The 26503-nt window shown below is 36.2% G+C and overlaps 1 protein-coding gene across 1 annotated transcript; it reads right to left on the bottom strand.

Annotated features, from left to right (window-relative positions):
• Nucleotides 1-583: 583 nt before the first annotated feature.
• On the bottom strand, nucleotides 584-25913 carry LOC132282968 (alpha-mannosidase). Its single transcript, XM_059784822.1, has 29 exons — nucleotides 25396-25913; nucleotides 25218-25301; nucleotides 19361-19449; nucleotides 19104-19278; nucleotides 18635-18754; nucleotides 18462-18545; nucleotides 18292-18363; nucleotides 18041-18154; nucleotides 17418-17518; nucleotides 17224-17317; nucleotides 16628-16795; nucleotides 16417-16506; nucleotides 14965-15030; nucleotides 14820-14876; nucleotides 11498-11717; nucleotides 11112-11248; nucleotides 10114-10179; nucleotides 9953-10012; nucleotides 9649-9720; nucleotides 8833-8880; nucleotides 8524-8643; nucleotides 6367-6432; nucleotides 5309-5421; nucleotides 5128-5212; nucleotides 2998-3108; nucleotides 2829-2924; nucleotides 2704-2751; nucleotides 1381-1449; nucleotides 584-1102 (listed from the first exon to the last, which is right to left on the bottom strand). The coding sequence occupies exons 1-29, from the start codon at nucleotides 25600-25602 to the stop codon at nucleotides 914-916; spliced, it is 3021 nt and encodes a 1006-aa protein (XP_059640805.1). The 5' UTR covers nucleotides 25603-25913; the 3' UTR covers nucleotides 584-913.
• Between the last annotated feature and the right edge of the window lie 590 nt (nucleotides 25914-26503).

Here is a 26503-nt window from a genome sequence, read left to right as displayed (position 1 = left end):
CAAATTTAGCAAAAAATCAGTTTTAAATTAACGATGCATTATCCAAATTAGATTTAAATTGAAATTTTCAGCTCAAGCATAATTGTTTATTTTATAAAAAAATTAAATTAGATTGGAATTGAATTCAATTTAATCCATTCAAATTGGCTGACTGTTCTCTTTTATCATCTTTCATCTCTCTTGTATTTAGATGATATACTCTCCTCGTCAAAGGAAAAGGAGAAAATGAGTGTTCAAGCCCGTAGGAACAAAATAGAGTGAGACAGTACGATAAAAAAAATAAAAAAAAGGAAGAAAGAATTATTTGAAATGTACACGATCTTATAGCTGAAAACTAAATTGTAATTGATGGATTCTATTGATGTTTGAGCTATGCTAAGAACAATCACGACTGTACTTATTATTCTCCTTAATTGGAATTAATTTTTCACATTTGCTTTCATTTTTCCTTGTTTTCTCTTTGTTCTTCTTCCATTGCAATGCATGTTCTGCTTCTAAAAGTTTGACGCTAAAAGGAAAGTTTAATCTCAAAAACAACTCAAAAGCTAGAAGGTGAAACTCCTGATGCAACTCTGTTCCAGGATAGATTCAACACAAAATCATGTTTTTCCTTGCACCTATAGCATTCACAAAGACAAGTATTTCTATTTTATTGGACCGTCCATATAAATAAATCCAAGTATGGGTTTTTATAGACAATTTCAGTTCTTGTTTCTTCAGCATTTAGACCTCATTATTGGACACCCAGTTACAAAGAGATTCCTCCATCTTTTCACATACCATTTGAGATCATCAACCATCACTCGGAAACCTCTTGCAGAGGAAAAAATGTGCCCTTCAATGGACATTATTGTTCCCGTGAAGACTTTAACAGAAAAATCGAGATGCCATGTAACAGGCAGAAGGCAGACCCCTAAAATTTCAATAGGAAAGTCCGAATCTCCATGGGACCAAGCTCGACAACAAAAGTTGAATTATCAACAGGGCTGCCTCTAATTGCTGCAGGTTCCCCTCCACTGTTCCCTTCAACTTTCCAAGTCTTCGTCTTCATCTCTGACTTCTCTTGGTTTGTCGATAAGCTCATTTCTTTCACATCCTTTATCTGAAATTTTAATCTCAGTCAAATCAGAAAGCTATTCAGATTTAACCATTAACACTGTTGTAATCGTAACATGGTTCTTAATGCCAAAAATACTTCCTCAAAATCCAAGTTCTCTATTTTTCATTTTTGTTTTGTTTTTTTTTTTTAACCTTTCTGTTCCACTTATGTATATAAATTAGTTGACGTTTTTTCAGAGAAGATCCTCTATGAGCCTAGGCACATAATTTGCAGGAAATATCTGGGCAGAAGAGAAACCACAAAACATATAAAATACATACCATTTTCCCAGCAAACATCTTTTTCAATTCAACTTTGGCTAATGTTGAATACTCGGCATCTTCACCAGCCTAATCACATTTGCAGCATAAAATAATATGATGAGAGAATGATAAAAGAATTCCAAAAGAAGTGAGTCAAGTACGTGAGACAAACTTGCGTTTATCAATTTAATTTGCAGAATTGTAATGCAAAAATATTACTTCAAAAATCACATATTTACATCAACATTTAGGTTCACTAGCTAGCTTTGAGTAAGGATAGATTGGCTCATTCAGGCACTACCTCACAGACATAGAAGGAACGGAAATGGAATATTTCTAAGATTCAAAGGTCAAAACCTTGAACAACATTACTCTCGTAATTTTGAAAACAAAAGAGTACCTGGGCTTTCAAAGTCACTCTTTTTTCAGTTTTAAGAGTAGAAAAGAAAGGCTTATATCATATTCACAGTACAAAATTCTTCTTAATTTCTTTAACTAAGCAGAATTTATTATATTATAAGTTATGGATCAATTCCTACTAGGTGCAAACAATTCCTTGGAGGGGGGTGTGCCGTGTGCGAGTACCAACTAGGAAAAAAAAAAAATTATTATATTATTTCACTCTTTTGTTTTTCCCTTTCAGAAGAACACGGGAAAAGAAAAGCTATCAGCGGCAATTATTTGACTTCAAGATTCAGTGTTCAGGCGCTACCTCATAGACATAGAAGGAACGGAAATGGAATATTTCTAAGATTCAAAGGTCAAAACCTTGAACAAGATTACTCTCATAATTTTGAAAACAAAGAGTAGCTGGGCTTTCAAATAGTCATTCTTTTTTCAGTTTTAAGAGTAGAAAGGCTTATATCATATTCACGGTATAAAATTCTTCTTGGTTCTTTAACAAAGCAGAATTTATTATATTATAAGTTATGGATCGATTCCTGCTAGATGCAAACAATTCCTTGGAGGGGGGTGTGCGAGTACCAACTAGGAAAAAAAAATATTATATTATTCCACTGTTTCATTTTTCCCTTTCAGAAGAACACGGGAAAGGAACAGCTATCAGCAGCAATTATTTGACTTCAATATTCAGTGTCACCAGACTGTCTACAAATTTTATGTTCAAATACTAAAAATGAAACTGGATCCAAAAGATGGCTAAGAAGGAACCATATTATTATTATTATTATTATTGATAAATGGCTAAGAAAGATCCTTATAAATGACTAGTAACTAGGATAATGTAATTTAAAAATGTAAATTTATCCAAACCAGCAATTTTTTGTATTTTCCCCATTTTAAAGGGAATGTGAAGGGGAAGATGTGGTGGATTGACTTTACCTCATATAGGTGTGCAAAACGAAGCAGCACACTCCCATCGTCCAGCTCCTGCAAAACTCAGATCAGAAGAGAGGAGAGAGAGAGAGAGAGCACTCAATTTATTGTGCAGTAATTTAAACAATCACCTGAAGAGTAATTAATGCCACATTAAGAGGTAAACTATAGTTTGGATCCATGGCTGTTGCCTTTGCTGAATGAGAGGCTGTCCAATCTTCCAATTTCTGTAAGATCAGTCCTTTTATCAAATAATTGGCTATGATATTAAAACTTCTGTGTAACTCTAGTTATGCATACCTCATGTGTAAAAGCTAAAAGAAGGGGTGAGTAAACTTCTTGTCCAGTTGTTCGGCGCCATCTTGATCCAGCACCTAGCTGGTTGATGCTCATATAATAATTCCCTCGAACCTGTCAATAGATATCAAGCAGGATAGTACACAGCTCCTAAATTCTGTCAACGCACTCTTACGTGACGGTCATCTGTTCATCAATGCATGAGCACTAAAATGCTGGATGAAGATTAGGTGCAACTTTGGTAGGCCAGCCCGAATCTAACCTGAGCCCATCCCCTTTTTTTTTACGGGCTTGAGAAAACCATTTTTACAATTAGGGCTGGGCTTGGGTTGGAAATTCTCACCCAAACTTAATTAGGGTAGGCTTGGGTTGATGAGTCACCAACTTGAACCTTATAAATTTATTTTTTATATACTTAAAATTTTATATTTTACATATTTTAACATTGTGATCAATATTTTCCTTTCGAACTTCTTATTCTTTAAATCCTAATTTAATAAAGTTAAACATTTCAACAAATTAGATTTAGTCTTAGAAATTTTTTATGCGTAGGTGTAATCTAACCCGGAATCAACCCGTTTTATCTAACCCGAGTTAAAAAAAAAATGTGAACATGGGTTGGGGAACTTGGGTTGAAGGTTAGGTCGGGCTAGGGTTGAAGTTTTTAACTTGGGATAGTCCCTCAACCGACCCGAGTTCCACCCCAATGGCCCTATCCAAAATATGTTTTTTGACGGACATCAGCTTCAGCAATGCACATCTGCAGAATCTAGAAACAAGAAATTATGCAATGAAGCTACATGCCCTGCCGCCCCAACCACAACCCCCTCCCCCCCCCCCCCCCCCCCCCCCCAATGCCCCTTCTTTTCTCCTAAAGCAGGAAAAAAAGTAAACGAGGTATTCTGCATGAGAATTCTTATGTACTAAAAGATATCAGTGCAAGACAAAGAACACAAGAATCAGTGTGAAACCTTTAGTCTGATTCTCTGAAAGAGTAAAGCCACACACACACACACACACACACACACAAATGGTAATGCCAAATTGGAATTGAATTAGAAACACGAATGCATTATTTTGCCTTTCTCGAGAAAGATTTTATTAAGGAAGGAAAGAGCAAAGCCTGGTTACACACCAAAAAGAACAAACAAAGAACAAAGCTATTACAATTTTAGAGAATTTATGAATAAAAAAATAGAGATACTGCGGGGCAATTTTTGAGCATTTCTGAAGGCGTCAGTGGACCTACTCACTTGATTAAAACTGTAAAACATAAGCACTCATGTTTTTATTTAAAGAGGATAATATTATTGATAATATTTCCATCTAAGTGAAAAGATTCTGTTTTTCCTTTTAGTTCAGAAAATAGCATGACATGAGACTAAAAAAATAGGTATCTCTACAGTTCCAAGTTTTGACCAAAATTCACTTTAATGTTTATCATTTATATCTCCCTGTGGAGCAGGGAATGCCTGTCCTGCAGTGTCAATAGCTTGTGGAATTTAATGGCCCACGCCTCTTTGAAGCAACATAAGTATAATTCAAAGTTACAGGCAACTCAAAAAATGAACACAAAAATGCTGGTGGGTTGATGCATATGCCAACATTAAGACCTTAAATAAACCATAAATAGTTTTTTCTAAACACAGTAAAAGTAAAATGATCACCAAACAGTACCTTTTAGCAGTTAAATTGATAGCTATTGCACAGCTTATTTATACTTAGTGCTGCATCAAGATAGCTATTAGGTTGACCCAAGAAATATTATTGCATTGGCAATAACATATTGCTAATGAAATAATATGCCTTGGAAAATACGCTTTTTGGATTAAATTATTAGTAATAATCCTTAAAAGTGACAAACTTTCTGCCTAATCCACAAAAGGATTCCTACATCTAAAATCTGATCCCAGATCATTTACAGACATAGAAGTTGGCCAAATTGGTAATGTTTCCACTGGCTCAGATCTTAACCCATAATTTGTCTGACCAAGTAATATTTGAGTTTGAGCAAAATATTATTGTCAATAATCCAAGTCCACTTTATGCCACACTTGCATACAGACAATTTAAGGAAATAGCCAAAACAGCCAGAACACAAAGCATAAACAACTGTTTTCTATAAAGTCATACCGTAAGTCCTTCACATGTATTTTCAACGCACACTGTCTCATCAAGGGCTTCACCCACTCCTCTAGAGTCATCAAAGATCATACGCCTTGTGTATGACAAAAAAGCAATCATTTTAACATGTCCAATCAATAAAAAATATTTATAAGAAAAGCAGAAAGAAGAAGAAGAAGAAGGTTTGAACCTATGAAGCATTAGCTCTATTTCTCCATCTTCGATGCTACCTCCTCCAGTAGCACGATCAACCAAAACCGAGAATTCAGATTTCTTATCCGTTGTGAAAATCCCGAGATTTAGCTGAAAATAGAATCCAGCCAAATTTTGTCAGAATGAAAACTATAATCCACCAACAGGCCTGTGGCCTAGCGATACCATGCCCCTACTTCCCAAAGAGAGGTTAAGAGTTCGAACCTCAGTGGAGGCATGTGTGTGTGAGTACCAACTAGGTAAAAAAAAAAAAAAACTATAATCCCATTCAATCTTCTTCAAAATGAGAAATTAAAGACAGAAATATTGCAAATCAGATTTAGGAATACCATAGAAGTTTCTTTTAATGTCCCATAATATTGTTTCTTGAATGATTCAATGCACAACCAGACGTATTTTTGAGTGTGTAGAAACGTACTTACATGCATGATACAAGTTAAGTTCCAAACGGTAGAAGCTATATTAATTTCTCACTATAAACAACATAGAGTATGCATTATATTGAGAAGAACTACCATTTTAACCCAGACTGACTGAACATGTAATGCAATGAAATGTGCCAATAAAAGCATACACAACAGGAGCAATGGGAAAAATAAATAAATAAAAAATAAATAAAAAAAATAAAACCTTTCGTCCTAGACACAAAACAATCAACCACCAACCAAGTAGATAACTAAATCAAAAACAGTTCAAACAAAGCATGGACATTTGCACAAACTACCTTGACCCACACCATCAGAACAGAGTCATACACAGTAAGGTCATTGCACAAAAATTGTTGGGCTTGACCTACACCATTATGATAAATCAAGCCAAACTGGCAAGAATACACTCAGGAATAGTAAGCCCAAGCTGCCCAAAGTAATCTGCAACTTGAGAGTTCAAGCTGGGTAGTTCAACAAACTAGATAGACCAGCATAGCATTGCCACATCTATATTTGGTCCATCTCCGGTGCATGGAAACACCTGTATCTATTCCCTTTCTGGAAGGTTTAAAGTTGAACTTAGTTAAAAACAAATTGAGAACATTACTGGATAATAATTCCCTGCTACAGGTTGATTGACTGAAAGAGACCAGTCTGCTCTATAATCTCGAACCTGAAAAAAGAAAATATATAAAAACATATTTCAAGTTAGAACCAAAATACGCAATTGAGAATGGAAGATCTTAAGATTCAGCTAAAAATTAAGGCAAAACAAGTGAGGTAGGTCTCAAACATACTTTTCCATAAGACAGTTATGAGATCATAACCACTCTATACCGCAAAGACTCACGAGTAACCGACATATGTTTAGAAGATGGAATTGAAAATAAAAGTATGTGAAATGATTTCAATGTACCAAAAAGACATGCTTGGCTTATTTATGTTATGAAGAATGGCCAGCTCATTGGTAGAAAGAAGAAGAGAACAGAAAACCACGTCTAGCCAGCAAACAGAGGCAAGAAATGGCATAGTTAGGGGTATTCGCATCACTTGCATGTGTGGACTAATTTTTATTCTTCTTAAGCCATTAAGAAACCGTCACAGGACAAGCTTGGCGTGTATGTGCATTGGATTTGGGTAAGTATGGGCCATCAGTAGCTGATGTAACTTAGATTATCCTTTTGTCTTTTTTCACTTTGATCACTTCTCTTTTGGATCTTTGTGGCAGTTGAATTTAGTGGGCGTGATGGCTTGATTGCATTTAGTTCAAGATTCTTTTTTGGAGTGCATATGACTGCCGATATGGGGGCCCACATCCACTTGAGTGGTTGCATGACATGCACATCATGGCTTGGGTGATTTAAGTAACATCGTTTGTAAAATTACATGTTATGATGATGTACAACCAAACAAAAACAACAATTAGGGCTTCAAGCTCTGTACTGATTTTGTTTTATATATTTGTCTTGCCTCTATGAGGAGGTTGATTGGAAATGAAGAAGCCCTAAATATGGCTGCCCTTCTTTTCTTTCTCTTCCCATCTTCTCTAGTTCATCACCTCTCTCTCCTCCTCCTCCTCCTCCTCTTACACCCTTTCTATCATCAATTGAATTGTTTGAAAGCTTGGAAGCCTCCTTTGATACAACTTGTGTGCATTCACCAGCTCATAGAAGCCTTCTCAGCAATTATGGTGAAGCCTTTCCTCCTATAATCTGTTTCTTAACTTTTCCCCACTTCTAACCAGTATCTCAACTTTTTCGTCAACCGTAAGCCATTCATGTTAAATTTTTTTCCACACTTTTGTTGTTGTAACTATTTAGCATATCCTAAAGAATGTGATTTATACAAGTTTCTATTCATAAAATTTGCTATGAATATTTTCTCCTTATCCATAATATATTATTATTATTATTATGAATACTTACTGTAAAAGATGCTTGGATTAAAATACTCTTGGCTTTCAAGTTTACTTGTTTGGCACCCAGGCATGTGTTAGAGGTGTCCCACATCGGATCCGAATGGGAAGTGAAATGGGTATAAATGGGTGGGTATGCAGCATTACCAAATAACTTATGCTTTTGGGTCAGCGGGCAAGCGCCCACCCGTTATAGTTGGTATTAGAGACAGACCCAGCTCTTGATCCAGTATCACGCCAAGCACCCGGCCTGAAAGTGTCTGGGTTCCCACCCCGGGTAGGATGGGTGGCCCGACCGCAACGAGAGCATTACGAGTTCGGGCGGGGGAGAATGTTAGAGGTGTCCCACATTGGAACCGAATGGGAAGTGAAATGGGTATAAATGGGTGGGCATGCAACATTACCTAATAGCTTAAGCTTTTGGGTCAGCGGCAAATGCCCACCCATTACAGCATGCCTATTTGAGTTGTGGTATTAATCTTCATTCAGATATAGTTCTCCACCAAAATTTCTGGGTCTACTAAAAATCATTGAGTTGCATTTAGCATCTCAAACTGAAACTAAATTTGTGGCAGTATTATATCGTCAAAATTTTAATTTAGAAACTTGTTCTTGTACACTACTAATTTAAATTTTAAAGTGAAACAAAGAAATCAACATATTCACTGAATCGAAATCAGAAAAACAATGAAAGTTGAATATACAGATGTTTCATCTTCCAACTTCAGCTAAAAGATATATAACCAAATAGTGACATAAAAGAGTATATGACTGAAATAAACAACCCATCTTTTGTTGACGGTTATCCAAAGGCTTTTGATATTTGAAGAGAATAATCATGAGTATTACCCGTTTTAGAAAGTCCCTCCCATTGGAATCAGTATAAAAAACCTTGTCTGTGGCCATATTTGCTGTCATTCGCGTAATGACCTCTTTACCAACACCATCATCCGTGGGAATTGGACCAATCTAACGTTCAGAAACTTGTTAGTACTATTCAATTTGAGTGTAGATTATTAATCTGTTCATTATTGTCAAAACTGTAAATAGAACAACTGCAATTTGCAATGTTCCTTAGAATTGAGAAAAATTTTAAAGAATTTTTTTCTACCATGATCTTTCAGGGGTTGTGGGGAAGAGTGCAAGAGGTTGACTTACAGTATATTCAACTTCAGCGTGCTCTTTGTTTTTGTAAAGTCTAATCACCTGAAGAAAGCATATGCTAAACCTCAGCAAGAAACAAGACAAGGCAAAGGAGGAAGACAAACTGGACGCAAAATGCTTGGGTAGTAACATTTTTATCAGCAAAAGTTCAAAATTTATGATCCTCTTATGCAGTAATTCATACTAAAAGGATAAGCATCAAATCAAAAGGATCCCTGAAAACAATTTTCCCCATTTTTCATCGTAAGGGCTTTATTGTCATTATGAAACCCTTCAGAGCCCCTAGGAAAATGGAGTATATATACTATCACATCCGTCAGATGGAACTCAAAGGCCATAACAGCCAGTAAGAATCTCCGCTCCACAACAAAAATTGAAGAAATGAATAAGTAACAAGAAAATTAAACAAAAAAAATAAACCTAAAACTTGTCTAAAATGTTGCTTCCTAATTTCTGAAATGAAGGGATGGACACAATTGGTCTTGTACATTAATAGCAAGAACTTCTCTTAAATTAAGGTCACATTTGATGCATAGGAATGAATGGAATGGCATGCCCCATTTCAGCTCTCTGATCAGTATAGAAAGAACATATAACTGGAGTCGGCTTATTCATCAGTTGTAGATTATAATTTCACAACTTATCCATTCCATTTTGGGCAGAGAGATTGATTCGAGTTAGTAACAGGGATCATAAGCTAAGAAATTGATCCCAAATTTTTAAAGGTCAATGGAGTACATTGCAATTGCATGCTTTTTTTCTGCTAACCAATGTTGAACAACAAAATAAACTGATATATAAGCTTCGAACCTGATAGACCCACGGACTAAATTGCTGATGAACTTCATCAACTATTGGTCCACGCATGACCTTCAATGGGATCTGCAATTTAATTAACTATAGTAAATTGCTAGTAAAGTTAACTATCAATATAACCAACAATATAGTAATGATGCGGTTTTCTGATATCTTGTGAGAAGAGACAAATTCGCCTAGGCTAAACAGAATTTGTGGCCCAAGAAAGCATAGAGCAATGAAAAATAATTCATGTAACCAATGCGATGAAGATAGAGTAGAACTTTGATGAGCTCAGTTGAAAAAACAGATGGCTTACTGATCTTGAAAGAACATCAGGAGGGGAACCATTAGGTCGGAAAATGTATGCACCGGAACTCTGCAAGACAGTATATACATGACGTGTCCTTTGCCACTTCATTAACTTAAATCAGGAATATCCCTGTGCAATTAATTCTTATAAACATAGTAATTGCATACCTGTGGGTCTGTATCACCGCCGCTTGAACCATACCAGAGATAGCTCTGCTGTACCGGTATGTCAACCTGGAAAAATCACACAAATCATTTGAAAATGCTTGGTGGATCAACTGAAATGGCCTTCAAAAAATCTCATAACAAACCAAAACCTGCAGCATAAACTTTAGCCTTTTGGCATATGAATCGATTTTCAGACTATGATTAATCAAAGGTTTGTGACTAGTATAAAATTGCCCTTAGCCTAACATCAACCCTCTTTGGAACCAGTTTTCTTCCTAAATTGACACACACTCAAACATCGTGATAAAAAATACGCAAGTAACATTAGTCTCATTTATCAATTTGTGGAGTCATGCTACACCAGTAGTAACATATTGTCCTTCAGCACTAAAGATTTCTTAGACAAACTATTATATAATGCTAAAATTGACTGTGAACCTTCACTCTTTTTTCCCCAGCACAATCGAAAGTCTTTTTCCCTTAAAAACACTTTACAACTAAAATTCTAAAATGGCACTCAAAAGTCCTTCCTCACAATACACCAGATGAGATAAAAATAAATGAAAAATAAAAAATGGGTATGGCAAGCCCCAATAAGAATTGTTTGAATCAAATATTCAAAAAAGTAAAGTAGTGAACCAATAATTGAAACATACTGTCAGAACACATTGGTCGGGTCAATGTACCAAATGGTTCTGATCAGGTGTGCATCAACGAGAAGAAAAGTATTGTATATGGTTGAAGTAACTTATTATAAAAATTTATAAATACATGATTCTATTAAAATTGAAATGCTATTATATAGATTGTCTGCAATTTATGATTTATTCCCTTTCCCGATGTCAATCCTTAAATATGAACTTCAATTTTTCTAATCACTTTCCAGAATGATAGGAAATCTATTTGTTCTAACGTTACCAGTTCAACTGCAAAAGCAGCGATTCTACATACAATTACCAATAACATTGAACAATCTGGAAAATGTAAAAACTTCTTACCCCTGTCACAGAATTAAACATTCTTTTAAGTTGTCCAGATGTAGAAGAAAAGGACATCTTCAAGTTTCCTGGTCCGACTTCAATGGACTCATTCTGTGGAAGATCCACCAGAGAGATATACCCTTTTCTGCGTTTACCTGTATCATTTTGTAACAGAAGTAAAAAATGAAATGAGTGAAGCTAATAAGATGATTTACAATCCCGTGGCCCTCTTTCTCCAATGGAATAATTCTACTTTCTTCTCATTTTATTTTATTTTTTGGTGTAGAGGAGATGGAGAAGAGCCCGAAAAGTTGTACTTGTACCAGTAACAAATAATAATTTCCTAGAAATATAGAGCATAATAAAAATTATGGCCTTAAGGGATAAATATTTTGGGCAAGTACCTATTGCAGCCACTTTAGAAACGAAGTATGTGTTCCAACCCAGAGGCGGCACAGAAACTTGAAAGAAAAGCCAGTACTTGGGAACTGTGGCTGTTGATATTCCCAGGTAGGCCTTGGTGTAGACGTTTCTTAAATTGGTTGTAACATTGTCCAACTCCACATGTTGTGACTCAATTGTATTACCCATGGAATCTTGGACAACAAGATTTGCATCATTAACCTGTTATAAATGTATTTGCTAAATGATTACAAAGAGAAAAACAATCATATCAATTTGCAGAAATGCAAGAAAATAGTCAATTTTTAATCAAAAAACTTTAAGGGTAAGGGTAAATTGTAGTGACACACCCCAGGTTTGCCTAAAAGACAGGTAGAGTGTGATCCACTTGCACCCCCAAGTTTGCAAACTTGAACAATGACACCCCATTTTATAAATAAGGAGTCAAACACAGCCTTAAATAACATGAAATGTCTAATATGCCCTGCTATGTATTTTCATCCTCACCTAAAATGACCAAACTACCCTCAGTAATTTACATGTATACTCTCTCGGTCTCTCCATCATCTATTTTCCAAATCTGAAAACCCAGGTCGATGGATAATCAAGCCACCATCAATGGCGCGTCTTAGCACTTGTATTCACGTGTGCCATTATCGGTACTCACTGGTCTGGATTGAACTCAAAGCTCCTCCCGGAGTTCATAGTGTTGATGAAATGAGTCTTGATTTGAGCTGTCGATGAGCAAGGAACTATTATTGCCGACGGCGGCAATGCAAGGAAGAACAACGAGCAACGACTAGCAACTCCGGCGACAAAACACAGCTTCTGCGATGAGCAAAGAAACTCAAATTCTCTAGTCTCCAAACGGTGGTTGAATCTTCAGGGTCATCTTATTGCCGTTCATCTCCCTTCCAAAGCTTATGGGTCTGTCACCAAAATGGGTCTTTTTTTTTTTTCTTTTTTTTCTTTTTTTTTTTTTTTTATAGAGCTATCTTTGGCTTCAAGGCGGCGGTTACTTGAAGGTGAGGGATGATGAGGGAGGGGCGGAGGAAGAGGAGGTGGAAGAAGTGGGGCAAATCTTGTCGACTATGGAGTGGTCAGATGGTGTTTTTGGGACGAACGAAGCTTGAGCGGAAATGGAGTTTGCCAACGATGGCTGTCACCAGAATACCAATCGCAACCCAAACCCACAACCGATCTACAACCGCCGGATTTGCGCAATCTGAACAGAACCTTGCTCGCCATTCACTCAACCCAGTTGCCGGAATCACAACTGATTCACAGCACACTCACAATCCTCGTCGCCAGAATCGTGAACCAGCAAATCGAGAACGTTGTTATTGATTAGTGCATCAACAAGGATTTGAGCGGGCTAATCGTTGTCCTCCAACATGTCTTCGCAGGCGAGGATTTTGAGCTTCTCGTTCTCTTCGTGGAGCTCGAGTTCGAAGTCGACGACTTCGATGGCGTTCTGGGATCTCTCAACGGCTTCGAGGAAGGAGAGGTCGATGCCGCCGTTTAGAGTGGCGGGTGGTCGCGGTGGCTCGAGGAAGGTTTAGTCGTCGGCGGCGGCTCGTTTGCATTTGGGGATGTGGTTGTAAGCGGTGGCGATTTCCATTGGCTCACTGTGTCTGTATTACTTTCCTCCTTTTAGCTTAAAATCCTCATTTTTTTGGTTCATTATTGAGTGATTAGAAATGGGTTTGGCTGGAAGTTCATTTGGAGTAATGGGTCTTTGTTTGTTTTGGGGGTTTTTATTGTGGTAATGAATGTTGGGGTGGTTGTGGACGGTGGTGGTGGTGGAGGGGAAGATCGGTGGTGGTGGGCCTAAGTTGGGGTGGTTGTGTATGTTGCGGTGGTGGTGACTGGTGAGTGGTGGTCATGGAGGTTGCGGTAGTGACTGGTGAGTGGAGAGAGAGAAGAAGTATAAAAGCGTGAAGTTCAGGTTGGTCTATAAATTATTAAAACTAGGTATGAGAACATCCAAAAACTTAATACAAAATTGTACAGCTGCAAATGATCAACTACAATAGAACAAAGCTCGTGATATGCCCAGCACAACTATTCTAGATGCAGGATGTGGAGCATTCAAAAACTAGAAAGAAACTTTTATGGAGCTTAAAATTTGAATCAGTATAACTAATAATCCTGTGCATTTCACACAGATGACGTATTGACATGTATTTGATGCAGTTAGGGTTTAAGACAAGTAAAAATTAAGTCTCTACCGGATTAGTAGATCGAGGGAACTAATGGTTGTTACAAGAGAACTTTTCTTTCACTACTAATGTTACAATAAGGACAAAAGTGCCAAACTAGATGTGAACTGAGGTCTAAACAACATGTGCCATTGCATGCCATCTTAATAATTTTAAACCAAGGATCCCTCACATATTGGAAGGAGATCTAGTGTAACTGTTTTGGCAAATTAGGGAAAAAAAACAAACAAATAAACAAACAAACAATTGTATAGAAGGACTAATGGAATCATTGTTATTCATTAATAAGCAAAAGATCACATTTTGAAGCACTTTTCTACACAATAAACGAAGTTCGGCACCTTCAATTTATATTTAATGGATTCGCTCAAAGAAAACTAAAAGTATTACTGCTCTATTGCGTAATGCCATAATTAAAATCACACTTCGTTCAGTTTTGAGCCTCGATTGTCTATGACTGAGTACTAGCTGGAAATAAAGTCAGCCACTACATGTTTTTTAGATTATGCCTTTAAAGGGTATTGCCATTACTTATCATTCAACCTCAATTCCAATTCAACTTAACTCAAGAGGAGTTCACCCCAATTTTTAGGCATTGGCTATGCAATTCCTTTTGCCATTTATTACTATCTAATGCAATATATTATATTCAGTTCCTTTCTCAAAGCTCAAACTGCTTTCTTCCATTATCACTGTATTGCCAACATATATAACCCTGGTACTAATTGCTAGTGAAATAATTGAACATTGATGCACATGGCTGAACCATGTCAACCAACCAACTTCCAAATTCGTCCTTCTTTCCAATAGAAATACAATTTTAATCAACCAATGTTTCCTTATGTTCTGGGAAACGCATCCATTTTTATATTTTTTCTTGTCCCAGCCATCTTGCCGTCAAAACATCTTATTTTCAACTACAAACTATATTTATTTTATCTATGTCCATCAACTGCCATGCGTGCAGCATGAAGCACGGTTGGCCTTATAATCATCATAGAAACATATAGGGTAGATATATGTGACGCTCAATTCTGTAGAAGCAGGTCCAACATCTGGAGCCCGTTTAGACTAATATACATTCTGTCAAATAAAAACTTACCGGAATCCTAATTATGTCAGTACGATTCCATCCAAGTGGATTGTATGCCACAACAACCTGAAAGCAATCAATAAGATATAGTGAATAAATTTTCCAGCATATTCCTAATCAAGAAAAGGGTTGATACCAGAGAGAGAAATATTACCAAACTCTTTCCTTCTGGAATATCTTCCTCAGTTGGGGGGCAGAAGCTTATATTGAGCAATAGACACTGTTCACCAAAAAGGGGGGAAATTAGCATTAAACCAGGAGGGGACACATTAAACCTCTTGCCACGGCAACCAGGCACATATGGCTAATATTAAAGTAAAAATAAAGGAAGAAAGACCTAAACGCATATGCTGTTTGTTTGAAGTCACACCATGTGTACCCAAATAAAAACTGTCAAACCAACTCTTCCCCACCCCAAAAACAAAACAAAACAAAAAAAAGGAGACATTAGGAGTTATCACTCCAAGCATACTTTGAAGACATAACTTTCAAGTGGTTTTTTTTTTTTTTTTTTTTGAAAATTCAAGCAAACATGCACACACCCACTATACTTTGCCCCTACCTGGGCTCGAACACTCAACCTCCCCTTTGAGGAGGAGAGCTTATACCATCTAGGTTCCCATTGGTACTTTAAACGATTAAATCTAAAGCTTTATACAAAATACATGCATAACTTTCTGGTGATATGTTAAATCTAAAGCTTTTACCATTTCCCTATACAAGTTCACATCCACAAGTAATAAAGACATGCAACATATCCTCCAAAAAGGATAAAGTAAAGAGATGTTGAAGAAACCAAAGTACAAGACAATTATTCCTGTAACAAGAATACCAGAGAAATGTTCTTTTAAATTTTATCATGCTTCTTCTATTTCTTCTTCTTCTTCCCCATTTTTTTTCCCCCTTTTTGAGGAATTCCAAACATTTTATTCAGGTTTTTAAATTACCGGAATCATTCTTCAAATTCTTATTTTCATCAAAACATTTACCATCAAGTAAATGTTAGATCAAGAGAGATAAAGAAGTGAGGAAGCAAGGGAGAGAGAGTGTGTAATGCATTGCAATACCTACACAATGATGCTAAAAGGGTAGTCTTCAAATTCCTGTTTCAACTTTCAATTGTAACAGAAAAATTAATACCATGGGGCAAAGAAAGCTCATTTCTATAACTCAAAATATATTGTACTTACCATCGACATGAATAATGTCCAAATACAGATATCATTTGTGTAATTAGGAAAACAAGACTTGTCAATTATATTTGCACGGTCCATGCATAGTGCGTATATTAGCTCTGATATTGTATGTATGTATGTATGTATGCACGTATGTGTTTTGTGTGTGTAAGAGACTAAACAAATTCATTCATGTAGCTAGAATAAACAACCATATGACAACTGATACAGAACACCAAAAAAAATATATAACTATAAAAGAACCATCTTATATCCCTAAGGGTTAACACATCACTTCTTTTTTCAAAGGCTGCTATAGTTGCACATCCATGCTTCACAGCTCAAGCATTAAATTGTATTTTCAGTCCAAGCAAATCCATATAATGGTAGACCAAAAGCAAAATTGCAACAATGCAACATCAAAGCCTGACCTGGCTAAATGTCGATTGGGGTGTGGCACATTGATCGCTTGATGTTGAATTAGCTAGGCATGACAAAGCTGAACTCACAACTGCTTCTGCCTAAAAAAATTATTGCATTCAAAAACATGTGGAAAAGAAAAAGGTTCAACATAAGCATAAAAGTAAAATGGTGGGAGAGTAGTAGTAAACGGACAAGTTCATAGAACGGTTAGCAGCCCACCTCAGAAGCTCCAATTGCCAAGCGTTTTGCATAGTCATTTGTGGTATGTTGTTTAGCCGTGCCAGTAACGGCATCATGGTGCTGTGCAATTCCTAATGCATCTCCTAAACGAAATGTGTTTGGACCTGTAGGTCTCCTTCCAGCCAGGAACTCAAGTTGGCGTGCAGCCTATTTTTGGCAAAGAGAAATCATTTAATTATCATTTTGGTTAAAATAAAATCGTGAATGACGAGATTAAAAGAATGAAAGAATACAGGACAAGGTGACATAAAAAAGTCATGCCAACTCCACATGGCACGTATCCAGTGACCAGAGTCACCATTTAGCGTACTCAATTGAGTAGGCCATACGGTCATAGTTCAAAAAAAATTATGTCTGCCGTTGATAGATATAGACTAAGCCATATGACTACTATGGCAATTAAAAGAGCAATATATATTGATTATCAAAGCATATGAGAGCAGTAGATTCTTCGGGGAATAAATCAGATGATGTCTCCATTTGGGCAAGCATATCAAGTGTACGACACAAAAGGGTCCTCATCCTGACTCCATGTAACCCCCACAAGGGTCGCAACACTAACTCTAGTGTCATACCAAATAATATCCACTCAGCATTCGGACATATTGCTTCAAGCCTGGGCGACTAGTAAAGTAACCAGTCCAATAGGCATTTGCCCTGTCTGCATATCTGTCAGGATTCAACAGATAAGGATTTGAATCAATGGGTTAGGCAAATAGGATTATTCAGACTATATTGCAACCTGAAAAATGAGAGATGTAATGCTCACGGAAAATAGTCATCAGTTTTTAGTGGCCACGATTCATTTGCTGCATTTTTTGCATCTGTGTAGATAGATGGGGTAGAATACAATGCATTCACACGACCATCCTGAAGGTAAATCATGGGTGAACCTCAGTAAGTTATATCAAATAACTAAAACTATAAAAATAAATAAAAGAATATATATATATATATATATATATATATTCAGGTTTCAAGTTAGAGCCCATAGTGATTTAAAACTCACAAAATTTCAGAGTTGAGGACCATGTAAGAAAATGAATGGACATACATTTTCAAAATAAAACATATTGCAGCAGCAAGGTCGTACCATTCAGTTGTGGTGGATATTGATGGACAAACTGTATTTCATGTTTAAAGGAATTACATTTGATGAATGATTGGATAAATCTTAGAAGGTTCTAATAAAAAACTAACACAAAATCAAATAAAACTTATGGGGGAGGAGAGAGAGCGAGAGAGAGAGAGATTTCAATAACAAATTACCCATTTGGATTCAGGTTTTGAACCCAACCACACTTAAATTTAATGTATAAATAGGACAATTAAGCTCAGAAGAAGTAAGTTAGAAATGATTGCAAAGATATGAATTTTTTAATCAAAATTTACCTTGTTGACATAGTTAATTAGCTTATCCATCTGCTTGAACCAGGACTCAGCATATTGGTACTGGAAATCATCACCCATTGTCCACATAATATGATTTGTCCGTGTCACATTAGCCTGTGCAACAAGATGGCAAATTTTGATCAAATGTACGCATGAAAATTTTCAGCTTCTATTTAATTGAACAATCCTCCAATCACGACCCTTATAACACATAGATCTCCATATTAGGGTATAAGGAAGTTAGAGTTTACTTGAGTGATTGCAGCACTAATGAAATCATTAACTCGAGATTCAACATTGTAGTCATATAGAAGAGGATTATCCTGTGTGCACAACATCTTTCAGATGTGAAGATACAGTTACCAAAAAAAAAAAAATCACAACAATGTTTGGAAAAATGATGTTTGTTTAACAATAGAACCTGGACGGGAATGGAGTCATCAAACACTTCAAAATGGAAACCATTTGGTGGACTATAATGAACAGGAAATGCATTGGCAAAGATCTGCAAAGGACCCAGAAATTCGAACAGTAAAAAAGCAACCCACTGAAAAGAAAGATTATGAAAACAGAGAAGCAGCTGCAGTTTGAAACCTGAGAAGAAGAACCAAAGGTTTTGGACCCGCGCCATATAACTTCAAGAGATTTGTCTTCCTTACGCTTTGCTCTGTCCTGATAATCAATCCTCGCAAAATGCACAGATTCGAAGCCAAGCTAAAGGAACAACAGATCCAAAACAATAAATACATCAGATGGTATTTCAAAACGAATATATTATTCATGTCAATAATTTTGGTCATAGATCTCAAAAACAGAACATTGTCAGTTCTGAAAGATTGTCAAATAAAGTGGTAGCAAAATCGTCATCCTTGCCTTAATCCCACTCAAATGGGAAAGGACAAAATGAGAAGTTGTCTCGAATTATATCTAATTTCTTAAAATCTCCTTTAATTTGAAACAAGTCCAACTAATTGAGCTGGCAAAACAAACAAATAAGCAGAATCATGATTGCGATAGGATGTCAAAGTTTAGTGTCATCTCCGCAAAGGTGAAATTTGTGTACCTCGGCTCCAAGTAAGTAAGCTTGCACTGCTGAGTGCCCAAATGGATCAATTTGCCATCCAGCACGAGGAGTTCTGTTAAATTGGTTCTTTATCAAACGATGACCTAGGGTTGTCTGGTCAATCATGTCTATGTAATGGGTAGTTGCTTCGTCGTGCATACACCAGCCACCATTTCTGTGCCAAAAAGTCATTATATGTTAACATACACCAGCTTACCAGACAAGGAAACAGAAAACAAGTCTAGGAAACTGCATACACAAATTCGAACCGGCCAGCATCTACAAATTTTTTCACCACTTCTTGTATTTCCACATTTTGTCCTTCCCACCAACGTTGGAAAAAGGCCTGTTGTTCATATTATCAGTCAGAAAATCACAAGTTCCTCTAGAAGAAAAATGATGATAACATATATGAGTAAAAGTAAATTACTCTATAATTTGCTACAACTTTTTCTTTGTTGCATCCACACAATGCATAACACTCAGTCACACCCATGTACGCACAACAAGAATTGCAATAAATATGAGAGAGCGCCAGACCGTTACCCAAACCTTGGATTTGTCACAGTGCGAGCGGTGAATTTGACCTAGAGGGGGAAGTGAACAGGCCTTATGGATATTTTTCTGCTTTTAATTAATTTCTCAAAAATCCATTAAACCTGTTTGAATTCCAGTTAGTTAGTTGTGAAGTTTGATTTTTAGGTTATGATTAAATTTAAATTCTAATAAACTAATTCACAATTAGGCAACAAACAGAAAGTAAAATAAAGTAGAAGAGCAGAGACACGATATTTTTTATGTGAAAAACCCTAGGCAGGGAAGAACCACCGGACCTAGTCCAAGCAAACCAAAATCTGCTATGTGAGAAAGAGAGCGCACAACCTAGGTTAACAAACTCTACTCTTAGAATCCCCTAGTTACCTCCTGACATAAAAGTCTCCAAACTTTGTCTCAAAAATCTCCAGACAGTCTTTCCACCCATCAGCAACATCAATTCTTCACGAATTTGCTCCAATGATTTTGGTCTCAACCACTAGTAGTCCGGTCCTGTTCTTAATGAACCATTGGTTGATGCTCGGATAGATATTATCAATTCTGCACCTTGCTTTGATGATCTCAATCACAAATAATAAGGTAATCTACAAAGAACCCTAGGTTGATTCCCAAATCTCTCTCACAAAAATATGAATTCTTTCAACAATATGTAAGGAATTGAAAGCTCCCAGGAGAGATACTCCAGACTGACTATAACCTCATATTTATAGCCAATATAAGAGACTTAGTAATTAGTATGGTAAGTGAAATCCTTTCAGAATTATGATTTGAGAAAGTTTTCATATAATTTTGTCTGCACGGTTCATTCGATCAAGCCTTCAATTGACACTCATTGGACAAGCTTCTATCAATCAACACCTCACTCAAGGCATTATGTATTTCAAAAATATTTTTCCTGCAATATCTCGATTGAGGTATATTGTTTCGAAAATCATTTTATCAAAAATTCCAAGTTTTAATAAACAGTATTAAAACAATATTTTGAGGGTTCTAAAGATCAAACCTAGGTCGTAATTGGTCTCTATGGTCTCAACTTACCTTGCAAGATATGTGATTATTCTTGAGAGATTTTCGGCATGTTCTTCACTAAGCTCCATCGCCATCCTCTTCCATTATCGTAGACGAATGACTCATAACACTTCGACGCACACTAGAACCCAAGTTTTGAGTAGGAATATGTTGACTCTTGATTTTTATTGGCAAATGTCCTGTTGGACACACCTTTATAAATTCATGGGTGTTAATGACATTATCCATGATGTAAATTGATTTTAACATGGTTTGTCTAGCTAAAATCAATTTCTCAAGCCTTCTGGAGAAGTTGAAGTCCAATCACAAATAATGAAATTAATCCTATTAACCACCCATCTGTGAAGTATCTTTCTCTCAATCCATTTTGTAATGCTGGTTAAAAGTTTGTAAACCTGGGGGCCGTTGTAGGTCCAGTGGAAATTAAGAATGTTCATCGTGTTCAACATAGTGTTCAAGGAACAAATTGGCAGTGCAGTACAGAGACATTCATAATCACAAATAAGAGTGAAATGAGATCATATTGTGAAATCCTAAAGCCTCCAAGTACAAATGACATTTGAAAATAATAATAATAATAATAATAATTTAACACAATAAGGAAATGGGCACATAAATTATGATGTACTGATTCAAATTATATGCCAACACCCTATGAGAAAACACACTTGATCCAAGTTTCTGTACTTGCATAAACAAAGTAATTTATTCTAGTGTAATTGTAAGACTAAAAGAGAGATCACTATTGATGTGGGTATGCTAATGTGTACGCATGTGTACGTGCATGTAAGTGTGAGTGCTTGCAGATCAAGTGAATGAAAGGTGCACGAGTGTGAAGCAAAATATATTTTTCCAATTTATATATTTATACACTTTATTAAAAATTCTCTTATAAAGTTGTAACATTTATTTTTATCTTGTGCATATATGCATGACTAGACAAGCAAATGCAATAGTTGGTCTTATATGATTCAAATAGAAGGCAACAAAATGAAAAGAGCATGGCAGATAACACATAGTTGAGGATGTGAAAAAATAATATATCAAGAGAGAGAAAAAAGGAAAATACGATTGTGGAGAATTTAATGGAGCAGTTTGCTCTACATGGGTGATAGAATGATAGGCAAGAAAAGGTTCATGTAGCAAATTAAGGATTTATTGAGTTGAGTAGCTTACATGTGTGCATATTAATAGTATAAACAAATGCACACATCAACTGTTGCGCTACATCCAACCCACTTTTTGCACATTTCTTCCAGGAGTTCCATAAATACAACAGATGGGGTAATTGCAAAGTTAGAGTCAATTTAGAACTGATATATAGTAAAGACTCATATAGAGTAAAAGACAATTGTTGACCTTAATGATTTCATCCAAGGACAATCTAAAGATTTTGATGATGACAAACCATTAATGGTATTTAAGGACTAATGTTCACATTGAGTGTTGTAGATGATTCATATTCAAAGAAGAACCTCAATGAAGATCATAAAGACCATTCCAAGAATTCCATTACTCAAGATCACATCTATGGAAAGCAAAGGAGACAAAAGGAACATGAAGTTGCAAAGAAGCAGATGCAAAATCCATCCAAAGTAGCTTGGACTACAACGAGTAAGAAAGCAACTCAAAGAAAGGAAGAAAGCAAAAATACCTCAAAACTTGAAGAAAGGGGTAGATAGCTTGGTGAGTGCTAGCCTACATTGTAAAGTTATTTTTGAAGTAACTTCATTTGAAAGCTCATCTCTATAGGACCATGCATATCATATCATCATTCATATGCTCCTATATCCATTAGCAATAGACTATGCACTTCATTCATATAAAATTAACATATGGAGTCATTGCTAAAGAGTGAGTGAGTTCAAGCTTGCATAAGCTTTGAAAGAACTCATCACTTGTGCTAGAAATGCTAAGACCATGCACATCAATCATATAATTCATATTGGTCAACAATTAAGGCATGAGAAGCCTTCATTACCATGAGTTGGTAACGGACATTAGGACCCCAGAATGCGCGTCATGAAAAACTGTGTTTTTGGCTAAGTGTGAAAAATGGATTTTTGAAATAATGACTATTTCAAAATAATTTTTCCCGGTAATAACTCTTTATACTTAAACTAGCCTAAACTGATTTTATCAAAAATTTTGACCAAGTCTACATTGGTCTACATAAGGATTCAATTTTACCAAAACAGTCGAAAATCCAAATTTGTACTAAAACTGAATTTCTACATTTTGATTTAGTTGGATTTCAATTTTCTAATATTTTTTATTGAATCCAAATGGGGGGTACTTCCTTATTTACATTGTAAACTTAAAGTAAAGACATTTACTTAAATGTTTTCAATGAAAATAAGGTCTGTGCAGATGTCCTGTAGAGTACTGTCTAATCTGTTAACTTAGAACAACTCATGAAGCAGCAGTTTCATTTCGGTAGACCGAAATGCATAGGCAAGTTATTTCGGCCTACCGAAATAAGGCACTCAGCACATCTCATTTTATTTCGGTCGACCAAAACAAGTGTGGGTTTTACTTCGGTCTACCGAAACAAAAGTACTGAGAATGATGAAACCATTTCGGTCGACCGAAACAGAAAAGGGTGTTACTTCAGTCTACCGAACCAAGAGTACTGAGAGGGTGATATCCAACCTTAAACCATTTCGGACGACCAAAACACAAGGGTGTTTCATTTCGGTCGACCGAACCAGCGCGAATTCAAATTCAAACGGCTATTTCACCTAGAACTGTGTGCCCAACAACTCTATTGATATCAGATGCATTAGAAACTCTATAAATAGAGTTGGGGTTTTCTAGTTTCGGGTTGAGGCTTTTAAAAGGAACTTCTACAGAGCTTTTGCTCTAGTTCCTCCCTCTCCTTGTGGAGCTTTTGCTCTAGTTGTCCACACAAGGAATCACCTTTGAAATACATTGCATATCATTCATGTGATTCATCTTGCAAACTTAGAGTTGAGCTTCTATTTGATTACTTCATTTGTAACTCTAAGTATGAGAGCTGTAATTTATATATTTGTCTATGTGAGAGACATTCTTTGTAAGCTTCATTATATATCCATTCTTGAGAGAAGAAGACTAAGAGGTGCTCTTGGCAAGGGAAAGTTTGTTTAAGCTATTGTAAAGGTTCTCTTTCTCAACCCATAAAAGAAAGAAGGTGTCTCTCTAATGAGAGGATTTGGTAGAGCTCTCCACACACAAGAGTGAGCAATGGTTCCTTCTTAGCCGTCAAAAGAAGGAGAAGCGAGATGGCTTCATTACAAGGTCGGTTCTTCACCCGCAAGCAAGAACATGTAAAGGTTTGCTCTCCACCCGTAAGGAGGAGCCATAGTGGAATCCTTGAGAGGTCTTCTCAAGGCATGGACGTAGGCCGAGGTTGTGCCGAACCATGCACATCGCGTGTCGTTTGGTTTGCAATTTCTCTAACTCTTACTCTCTTCATTTCCCTAGCATTTTCCATTTCATAATCTTAATGCTTTATTTATGAATGTTATGAGATGGACATGTTAATTTGTATGTGAGGAGAATGGGATGAATGCTTGGATTAAGTTAAATGAGTGATTGATTTTAGCTTAGACTATACGTCCTATAATTGATTCATATATAGCTAAAAAGATGTTGCATACCAAGTGTTTGACAAAATGCATATTCAACACATCCTTCATCTTTAGAGTTTATATACACACCAAGTGTTTGATAAATTTGTAATAAACTCTATGATTATGTGTTTCATGTTATTTGCACCTTGAATATTAATCACATCAATATTGTGCAAATGCTAATTCTAAATGGTTAGTTGAATTGAATGCATTGAAGCTTAAAGTAATTCATTTATTTGAATCAATGATAATCACACTTAGATGCATGACTAATAAGCATGATTCAATGTACAAAATGAATTGGTCATTTGCTAAAGCAATCTACTCATGTGTAGTAATCTCATTAGATTACATTTCAAGTACTTGGTGATATCTACACTACAACTCATTAGAAAAGCATTCATCACAATGAATCATATTAGGCTCTAAAGTTTAGAGTTAAAGAAAAGGAGCTTAGAGAAGCTAAATCGAAAAAGTTCCATAGTTTGCCAATGACCATCCCCCCACCCCCTGCCCCCCCCCACCCCCCACCCAAGGGTCATTACTTGGGCAACAACAATAACCATCAATTCATTAAAACATGACCAATGTTTTTTTTTTTTCTTAGTTAAAACATGACCAATGTAGGTTCAAGTCTGATGGCAACAACTTCATGAGACTGAAATTCAGTAGCAGCATTTTCTAATAATTGCTAATTTTAACTAGAAATATAAATATAAGTTTTTCAGTAATTATATTGAGTAGAGAATTAAAAGCCTAGAAAATAATTTCAAAAAAAAAAATCAACATAAAGCAAAGAAACAAAACAGTAAGACAACAAATTAAACTACTTCATCAGAACCAGATAAAGTTCACTAATGTTTTAATTTAATCTTCTAATGTAATCGATCAAGATTTTTCAATTCAACAGCTTTACCATTTCAGCAAACACAAACTTCCTATTCGGATCATGAAGCAAAGATATGACAACCGAGTCCAGCACATTCTCCACACATGCACCCTGCACAAAATGACACCCATAAACGAGAAAACCATCAAAATCACAACCAAATAATGATCAGATTAACATATGCACATTCATATGTATGTGTGACCTGAATACTGTTGTTTGATCCAACATAGTACTGATCAATTGTCTTCAACCATCCAACATCATCGTGAGAATGGGCAACCAGATGGACATTCAATTTTCCTTCAACAATCCCACCTCCAGTATCGTACTTAATATATCCATCAACTGTCCTGTATGAACAAAGAACAACCAATATGCAGAGTAAAGCTGAAACTGAGACACTGTTCATTCTCGATTCCGGACCAGAGTTCTCTGACCAATGCCTTTGCAGCTTCTGTTGAATTTGTACAGTCTAAGAATGTGATGTGGACATTGTGACGTCCGCTGGGTAGCGACAACAGACATTTGGATTTTAATTTGCCATGTGATTGCCGGCCTAGGGTTAGGGTTTTCCATGTGTAGGTATGGTCCATTTGTTCAGATTTTGCTGGGGAATCCATTAATGGAGCAATGGATTGATGAATCTATATCTACCGGAAACGGATTGCTTGCTCCAAATCTTCTCTATCATAAATGGTTGAAGGGAGAATTTGGTTTTTTACTTTGAGTTGGGTGTGGGTAGTTTTTTATGAGAATAGTTATCTGTTTTTAAAAAATAAAAAATTAGTTTAATTTTTTAAAAATTATTATTGAGAACCTGCTTTGGATTTGTTTTTAGACAATACTGTATTTGGTTCTGCCCTGTCAGGACGAATTTGGCCTATTAAGTGAGGTGGTTCAATTAAAAAAGAACACGTCCTATAGTGGGTTAGACCCGTTAAAAATGAGTATCCGATCTATGCTCGCCATCCCGCTCAAACTCAAAACTCGAACTCCAACAATACAACCCTAACAATCCACAGCTCTTCCTTTTATGGCCTCTCCTTCGAACCCACAACGAAATCCTTACTCCTTTTCGACCTCTTTTTCGACCCGCCACCTCCTCTGCAGCACCTCATCATCGTCATTGTCGTCATTGCCGCTGCCGCGGGCCGTAAGGGCAACTTTAACATCAAATTTAACGTGGCACACCCCAAATAAGATGTTGATTTTTTGTTCTTCGTCTACCTCTTCCTCTTATGTAATTACTGTATATTTATATGTAATCAAAAGTCATCAAATGGTTTGATTTTAACAATTCAAACAAGAGA

The sequence above is a fragment of the Cornus florida genome, unplaced genomic scaffold, assembly GCF_030987335.1.
Source record: "Cornus florida cultivar Cherokee Brave unplaced genomic scaffold, ASM3098733v1 CherokeeBrave_3.0.0_Hap2_Chr11, whole genome shotgun sequence".
In the NCBI taxonomy this organism is placed as follows: domain Eukaryota; kingdom Viridiplantae; phylum Streptophyta; class Magnoliopsida; order Cornales; family Cornaceae; genus Cornus; species Cornus florida.
Note: the sequence above shows the minus strand (reverse complement) of the source record. Positions and strands in the feature narration are given on the sequence as shown.

Coding starts and splice junctions, on each gene's coding strand:
- LOC132282968 (XM_059784822.1), bottom strand. CDS start 25,602: ATGAACAGTGTCTCAGTTTCAGCTTTACTCTGCATATTGGTTGTTCTT. Junction 6,433..8,523: donor GGAGGGACTTTCTAAAACGG/GTAATACTCATG, acceptor TTCTTTTTTCAG/GTTCGAGATTATAGAGCAGA. Junction 1,103..1,380: donor AGATGTTTGCTGGGAAAATG/GTATGTATTTTA, acceptor TTAAAATTTCAG/ATAAAGGATGTGAAAGAAAT.